Source organism: Lycium barbarum, chromosome 7, assembly GCF_019175385.1.
Source record: "Lycium barbarum isolate Lr01 chromosome 7, ASM1917538v2, whole genome shotgun sequence".
In the NCBI taxonomy this organism is placed as follows: Eukaryota; Viridiplantae; Streptophyta; class Magnoliopsida; order Solanales; family Solanaceae; genus Lycium; species Lycium barbarum.
The window spans coordinates 129568509-129576902 of record NC_083343.1 but is presented as its reverse complement, the minus strand read 5'-3'; the positions used below and the strand labels follow the sequence as shown (position 1 = coordinate 129576902).

Below are 8394 nucleotides of genomic sequence, written 5' to 3'. Positions count from 1 at the left end.
CTCAGTGGAGGCAAAACGCGCTATGTGATTTCTTTGCATTTGCATAAATCGTGGTGGGTAGAGTTATCAGTAATTGTGCCTCCGGGAAGCATCACTATTTCGGAAAAATAGTCGAAGTGCGTGCAAGCTAGTTCAAGACACCATTGACATCAGAAAAGATGCTATTATACCTCTAAAGATGCTACTATACCTGATCATAAATAGATCTCATTAAATGCTTGCCAAATTTGATGATCAGGTTATATAGATCCTGATTAAGATATTATCCAGAAGGAACCAATAAATGATAGAGCCGTTTTCTTTATGCTAATGACTAATGTATGGTATAACACCTTATAGTCGTTTGGTACACGGTGTTAGTTGGGATATCCCAACGCTAATTGTGGGATTAATTTTATACCATATTTGATAGAAGGAATAAATTTATACCTTATACCAAATAAAGTATAAAATGCATTCCAAGCTTAAAGCTGGGATATCCCATCTTATCCTATTAAAGATGGGATTATTTTATCCCATCTCCAAGATGAGATAAATTAGTCCCAAGAGATGGGATATATTAGTCTCAGGATTATAATCCTGGGATGATTTTGTCTACGTACCAAATGACCATCAGGTCTAGCCTGACTTCAAACTAGTTAAAGTTTAAAACACTGTAAACTGAGAGACTATTCTTTCAATATGGGTCCTAAAATTGGATATTTGTGCACTTCACTCCCTAACGGCTAACGTATACTTCACCACGTTAGGCTCACAAAAGAGCTATATTATAACAATAATAACATATCTAGTGTAATACTGTAATCTCACAAAATGAGGTCTGAGGAGAGTAAAGTGTATGCAGACCTTATCTCTATCTGTCATGTTGTGTCTGATGGACCCTTGGCTAAAAGAGTCATATTCACATGGGACAGAAATGTGCTCATTTAAAAATAAATATAAAAATGAAACGTGGTTTTATAATTCTTTTACATTATCTGTTGCAAAATGAATTAATGATCATCATTCAATTAAATTCAAAAAGACACAGGCTGATCCTTGTCATATTCTGAAATTATTCAAAGCTACGGAAAATGTAATTGATTGACGAACTCTTGCAGTAAATTTAATATCTACAAAGAAAAGATATTCATTTTTTTACTTTATCCAGAAAGCTGTAATAATACCATATCCATATCCATATCCATTAATTCGCAGAACAAATACCTGCCTACTAGTAGGGGAATTATTAATAGCTACACAGACGTGGCTCTATTTTGTTTGGTGGAAAGTAGAAAAACACTAGCCGCCTAATTAATGTAAAATATTTTCTCACCCATGATATCTATATATTTTTTATAAGGCGCCTATAGTATATGATTATAAGGTAGGAAAATAAAAAGATTTATTTTTCTTTATTTAGCCTAAAACTTGAAAGGGCAAGAAACTAGAGAAAATTATTTTTCCTCGTAACACATTCGATATTTACATCAAATCAAATAATCTACACTTAAACATAACTTAAGTTATAAAAATTTATATAGGACATTTGTCTTATATTAATTATTACTAATTAGTTTGATAAAAATGCGGGAATGCTGGTTAAATATTTACTTTGAGCCTGTTTGGATGGGCTTATGCCTATAAGCTAAAAGAAAAAAAGTTGAGGTAGTCTTAACTTTTTTTTTTTTGCTTACTGCTTTACATAAACTAAGTCAAATGGGCTCAATTATTTTTTTAAGCTTATTTTAAGCACAAAATGACTTTAAGCTGGCCAGTCAAACATTCAAAAAAGCTGAAAACAGCTTATAAGCAACTTATGGGCTCTTTGTCCCCTCTCAAAACCAAAGATTCTTTCTCATGGTGACAATAATAATATACTTTTTCTAGAGAAACAAGATTTGAACTTTCGTCTCCAACACACAGTTAAGACGAAATGTAGAACAATCTTTAACTTTATTTTCCTACAGAAACAAGATTATCTTTTGCAAAACACAAAGTTAGAGGAAATGATGATGTAGAATAATTTTAACCCAACAAAGTACAAAAACACTAAACACATGGTACAATACCTCAGAGACATACTAAAATTTGTATGGATAAAAACTGCAATTCACTGAATATGGCAAGTGGTACATCAATATCTTCAAAGAAAGTCATAAAACAAAACAAAATGGAATCCAGTAGCTATAACATCATATTACACCACCTCCATATTCAAACATTTATCAACACATTTTGGTCTTCCTTCAAATAAGACCATTTCATTTCCAGCAAATATTCCAAAACCCCACCAAAATAACCCCAACAGAACAGAATCAAAGTATTAAAAAGAGAAGACACCATGCCATAAGATTGTGTTTGTGTTTTCCAGTCTCGTTTTGTCTTTCCTCAGTACCTGTAGTGAGCAGGCTTGTAAGGACCCTCAACCGGTACACTAATGTAATCAGCTTGGTCCTTGGAGAGCTTAGTAAGCTTAGCTCCGAGCTTTCCTAGATGAAGGGCAGCCACCTTCTCGTCGAGGTGCTTTGGCAAGACGTACACCTTCTTCTCATACTTTCCACTCGCCTTCTCTTTCCACAACTCAAGCTGAGCAATGACTTGGTTCGTGAACGAGCACGACATGACAAAACTGGGGTGTCCAGTGGCGCATCCCAAGTTCATGAGACGACCCTCGGCCAAGACAATGATGCCACTGTTGGTGTCGGGGAAAACCCACCTGTCGGTTTGGGGCTTGATCGTAATTCTCTTCACTCCAGGGAAAGTCTCGAGACCGAGCATGTCGATTTCGTTGTCAAAGTGGCCAATGTTGCAAACAATGGCGTTGTTCTTCATTTTTCTCATGTGGTCAACCATGATGATGTCCTTGTTACCAGTTGTGGTGACAAAGATATCGATGTCGGAAACGACGTCCTCGAGGGGAAGAACTTGCAGGCCTTCCATGGTAGCCTGGAGAGCACAGATTGGGTCAATCTCAGTTACGATCACACGGGCACCTGCTTGTTTCAAGGCAGCAGCACAACCCTTTCCGACATCTCCATAACCAGCAACAAGGGCAACCTTTCCGGCAATCATAACATCAGTAGCCCTCATGAGACCATCAGGCAGTGAGTGGCGGCATCCATACAAGTTGTCAAACTGAGTACACACCAAGGTAACAAAAATTCATCAGTCAATTAGCTTGACAGTTATATATAAGCTTGGATTATAGCTAAACAAAGATCTAATACATCAGGCATCTACAACTAATGACAAAATCATGCTGATGCCACGAATAGTTTGTATCATAGATCTATTGAATAACACATCTTACTAAATCAATTTGCGATTCTCATTGTATGTAATTATAGAAGGTGCAAAAGAAAACAAGACTACTATAATTGGAAAAATGGCCATTTCAAGCTATAAACTATTTCTCTAAATAAGGGGTAATCAACCTTGCCTAGCAAATGAAGCACAAATCATTTCTTCCACTTGCAGAACGAGTTAAAGATTTGAAAAACTATTACATCAAACTATACTGCTAGACCAAGCAAACAGAAAAGCTTCCTGCAAAGAGTTTGTATCATACGTTTTGCTAGCAAAGATGTACTAGCTATCAAATAGTACCAACACATTTCACTAAATCAAGCGGCACCTTTATTATATGTGATCATTCAAACTATAGCAGAAAATTAGAATACTATACTTCGAAAAATGTTTACTTCAAGCTATGAAATATTTCTCCCTAAGTAAACAACCACTTCAATTTTGCCCCTTAAAAATGAAAAACATTTATTTCTCCCACATCCCAAATGAATAAAGATCCAACTAAACATGAAACTAAAGCAGAATTAACCTCTAATATCCAATTCAGTGTCAAATATGCATATTAGATCTAAATCTCAACAAACATATATACATTTTCCACTGACCAAAAAATATAGAGCCAGACAGAAAATCAAGAATAACTATAGATATAATGAACCCAAAACAGAGAAGTATCGAAAATATACCTTGCTCTTGGTGACAGAGTCATTGACATTAATAGCAGGGAAAAGCAAAGTTCCATTAGCCTGCATTTGATATAATCTCTTAACACCAGTAGTAGTCTCTTCCGAAACACCAACAAGTCTCTCCTTCATCTTTGTATACTTTAAAGGATCAGTTTTCAACCCGTCCCTAATAATAGTAAGCACAAGCTGAAACTCAGCATTATCGGTCGAACTAGGATCAGGCAACTTCCCAGACTTAGCATATTCCTCTTCAGCTTTTACACCTTCATGAATCAAAAGCGTAGCATCGCCACCATCATCGACGATCAGGTCGGGCCCACCACCTGGACCCCAATCAAGTGCCCTCTCAGTACACCACCAGTATTCCTGCAAAGTCATTAAAAGCAAATTATAGTCGCAAAATTATTCATCTCAAGTTAAAAGCTATGTTACTCGGACTCTTCAAAAATGGACACGGGTGCGTGTTGGATCCTCCAAAGTAGTGCATTTTTGAAGGATCCGACACGGGTGCGACATCATTTTTGGAGAGTCCGAGCAACATAACTTAAAAGTATAAACAATAAAGTCACTAAAATACACTATAACAGTAAAGTCACCATTAATAAAGTTTTGTCAATTTATAAGTATAGATTTATTTATAATAATAGTCATTAACTTTATCCATCATTATAATATTATAATTACCTTGATGAATCAAGTTGTGTGATGTTATTAAAGGGATTTCGGGATTAACATCAGGGAGAACACTATGGACTGAGCCTAAAAGTAATGTTAACTTAATGAGAAAAAAAAATTGAGTACTCTACATGGTATACCCTGTAAAAATTGAGTACTCTACAGGGTATACCCTGTAAAAGCACCTGTTAACACAATAAAACATTTGATTTCTTATCATTCACCTACCACCCACAATTAAAACAGAAAAAGATTATCCATTTTTAATTGGGATAACATCAGTTTTGGTCCCTCAGTTAATAGTAAATCTGATTTTGGTCCTTGTGATATATGACTTGATTTAAGCTTCAATTAATCAAAGTATGTGCATTTGGTCTTTTATGTAGGAAATCTGTTATAATTAGACTATTTTTAGAAGTACATAACCTTCAAATATGGAGTTACATTACAAGTTTACAACAAAACACGGGTAATTAAATAGTGAACCGATTAATCGATATATTCAAAAGCTAAGAGATCAAAAATGCTCATTTCAAGTAACTGCAGGTTAAGAGCCCGTTTGGATTGGCTTATAAGTTGCTTACAAGTTGCTTATAAGCTGTTTTTAGTTTTTTTGAGTGTTTGACTGGCCAGCTTAAAGTCATTTTGTGCTTAAAATAAGCTCAAAAAAATAATTGGGCCCATTTGACTTAGCTTATCTAAAGCAGCTTATAAGCTGAAAATAGCTTATAAGCCAAAAAAAAAATAAGTTAGACTACCCAACTTATTTTTTTTAACTTATAGGCTGCAAACAGCTTATAGGCATAAGCCCATACAAACAGGCTCTAAATGTACTTAGTGAGATATTTTAAGGACTAAAAATCAGAATTTATATGACTTCCCTGTTTCAATTTGTTTGTCTTACTTTCATTTTTAGTCTGTTTCAAAATGAATGTCTCTTTCATTTTTTAGGACTCTTTAGTTGTAACTTTCCACATGACATATTTAAGACAAAAAGATTAAAGGATAATTTGGTGAATTTTACCTATCTTTAGTTAACAACCAAATATTCAAAAGTCTCTACTTTTTTAAACTCCGTGTCAAGTCAAAACTAGACAAACAAATTGAAAAAGATGGAGTAATAACTAAGGGAGCAAAAGTGTTATTTCCTCCGTTTCAATTTGTTTGTCTACTTTTGACTTGACATGAAATTTAAAAAATAGAGAAAACTTTTAAATCTTGTGGTCGGAAACAAAAGATATGCACGATGTACCCAAATACCCTTTTATCTAGTGATAAACCTGCCATGTGAAAAGTTACTCCATCAAAATTAGTCTAAAAATAAAGTATTTCCTACATAAACGACCAAGTGTGCATATTTGAATTAATTGAATGTTAAATGTGCTTAATGGAATATCATAAGGACTAAAATCAGACTTTACTACTCTCTCCGTCCCAATTTATATCACACTCTTTACTTTCCAGTCAGTCCCAAAAACAATAACACTTTTCTATATTTATCAACAATTTAACTCTAAAATTCTCATTTTACCCTAATGAAATGATTTCTAGCTTGTAAACTTCGTACTCAGTCAAATACCCTCATGTAAATTGAAACAGATGGAGTATTATTTAATTTATTTTGATAAAATTATAGTACATTTTATACCTGCAAAGTCTCACCCTTCCATGCAAAAACAGCAGCACTATCACGTGCAATAGCAGCAGCAGCATGATCTTGTGTTGAAAATATATTACAAGAACACCATCTAACTTCAGCACCCAATGCAGTTAATGTTTCAATTAAAACAGCAGTTTGTATAGTCATATGTAAACTCCCAGTAATCTTAGCACCTTTAAATGGTTGCATTGGTCCAAATTCAGTTCTACATGCCATTAAACCTGGCATTTCTACTTCAGCTAACTCGATTTCGAGACGTCCAAAATCAGCTTGAGACATGTCTTTAACCTTGTACTCGCGGCCTGAGGTTGTCTTCTCGACAAGTAAAGCCATTGGTAAAGCGAGTATAGTGAAAAAAATGAAGAATTTGAGAGAAAACTAAGTTTTTACTCTCTTCTTTGGGTTTCTTGAAAGAAGAAGAGTGGCACAGAGGAAATGAAGGAGGGGTAGGGAGTATAAATAGGGTTTGAAAGATGGAAATGGACGGTTGAGATTTGTTTGGGGGTTTGGTCAAATCTTAGGGTTTGGTCAAAAGAATGTTAAAAATTATTTGGATATATGTTTTGTATTGTGGGGTGACCCGCAAATAATGGAGAAGAATTAGAGTTTTAGGTGATTAGGACTCATGGTTCAACCACTAAACTTTTTCCTTTTTTTTTTTTTATGATTTTCTATTTTGTTGTTCGGTATTTGTATTGGGTTCGATTAAATTTTTAAATTTATGCTGGAAGTCTCATTTTGGAGGTAAAATACACTTAAACAAAGATGATTTCATACTCGATGCTTAAATTCATAACATATAAATTAAGGATAAAGTACTTAGCACTTTACTACAATTTAACTTGTTAGAGCTTATGGTTCAAACTTCAACCACCAAGTAGCGTTTGGCCAAGAAACCAAATATATTTTATTTTATTTGGAATCTTTAAAGGTGGAATTGCAGATGGAGTTGTGTTTGGTTATAGTTTTAGCAAGTAATGTACTGAAAGTGGAAAAAAAGTTAAAGCAACGTTTTAGTTGTTCTTCAATTTCTGAAATTTTTACGGCCAAACGCCGTTTTCAAATTAAGTGACAAAAATTTCAAAAAAAAGTGAATAATTTTCATGGCAAACGGGTCCTAAACTTTTTCCTTTTTTTATTTCTATTCTTGGTGTTCAAAAGTTCGGTTAAATTCAGATTTGCGCCTAAAAGTTTCATGTTGGAGATAAAACACACTTTAATAAAGGCGACTTCGAATTTAAAACATCTGAGGATGAGTACTTAGCACTCTACTTCAAATTTTGTTGGTAATGACCACTAATGTACAACTCTCACTCTATGCTTTTCATATTTTTTTGTACTAGAGGAGTCAGAATAAGATTATGTCCCTAACATTGGATTTTGGAATTGAAAACGATATAAATATCTACACTGTGATTTTGACTTACTTCCATTTTTTTATTTTTTATTTAATTATATTAGGGGGAGGAAATAATATGTTGTTGATGGGGTTTGAATCCTCCATCTAACTATAAAAAGCAGAAAATTTACCAAATTAGTCCGGCTTTAATTCTTATTTTGACTTACTTTTTTTAAACTCATGTTTTTCAAATCCAACTCCCTAGAAACAACGGTTCACTTGTATATATTAAAAATATATAGTTTGCGTCTTCTTTATTCAAGATCGAACTATTCTAACTTACCTAGTTTATTACTTCAGTATAATATATATGTTCACGTGAACTCAATAATTTTTCTTTTAACCCTGTATATATGTATTAAGAACTACTAAATATCTATAAATGTAAGATTGCAAATTTAATTATTATCATGTATTAACTTACACTCGTTATAAGAACCCATAATTTCAATTTCTGAATCCCCTTATATTCACATAGAGCATATAAAGATGATCACAAAAAATATACAAGGTTATGGGCTATTGCACTTATAAATTTTTAGGATAACATGCTTTTTTTTTAGGGAAAGGGTCAAAAATACCCCTCTACTTTAGAAAAAGGGCTAAAAATATACTCTGAGCTTATTTTGGATTAAAAATACCCCCGTCTTGAAGGAAATTATCTCCTAAAATAACCCAAAATCATT

The 8394-nt window shown here is 33.7% G+C and overlaps 1 protein-coding gene across 1 annotated transcript; it reads right to left on the bottom strand.

The window, feature by feature from the left end:
• Positions 1–2061: 2061 nt before the first annotated feature.
• On the bottom strand, positions 2062–6744 carry LOC132604394 (adenosylhomocysteinase). Its single transcript, XM_060317889.1, has 3 exons — positions 6298–6744; positions 3975–4340; positions 2062–3117 (listed from the first exon to the last, which is right to left on the bottom strand). Exons 1-3 carry the CDS (start codon positions 6640–6642, stop codon positions 2371–2373), a joined length of 1458 nt encoding a protein of 485 aa, XP_060173872.1. The 5' UTR covers positions 6643–6744; the 3' UTR covers positions 2062–2370.
• Between the last annotated feature and the right edge of the window lie 1650 nt (positions 6745–8394).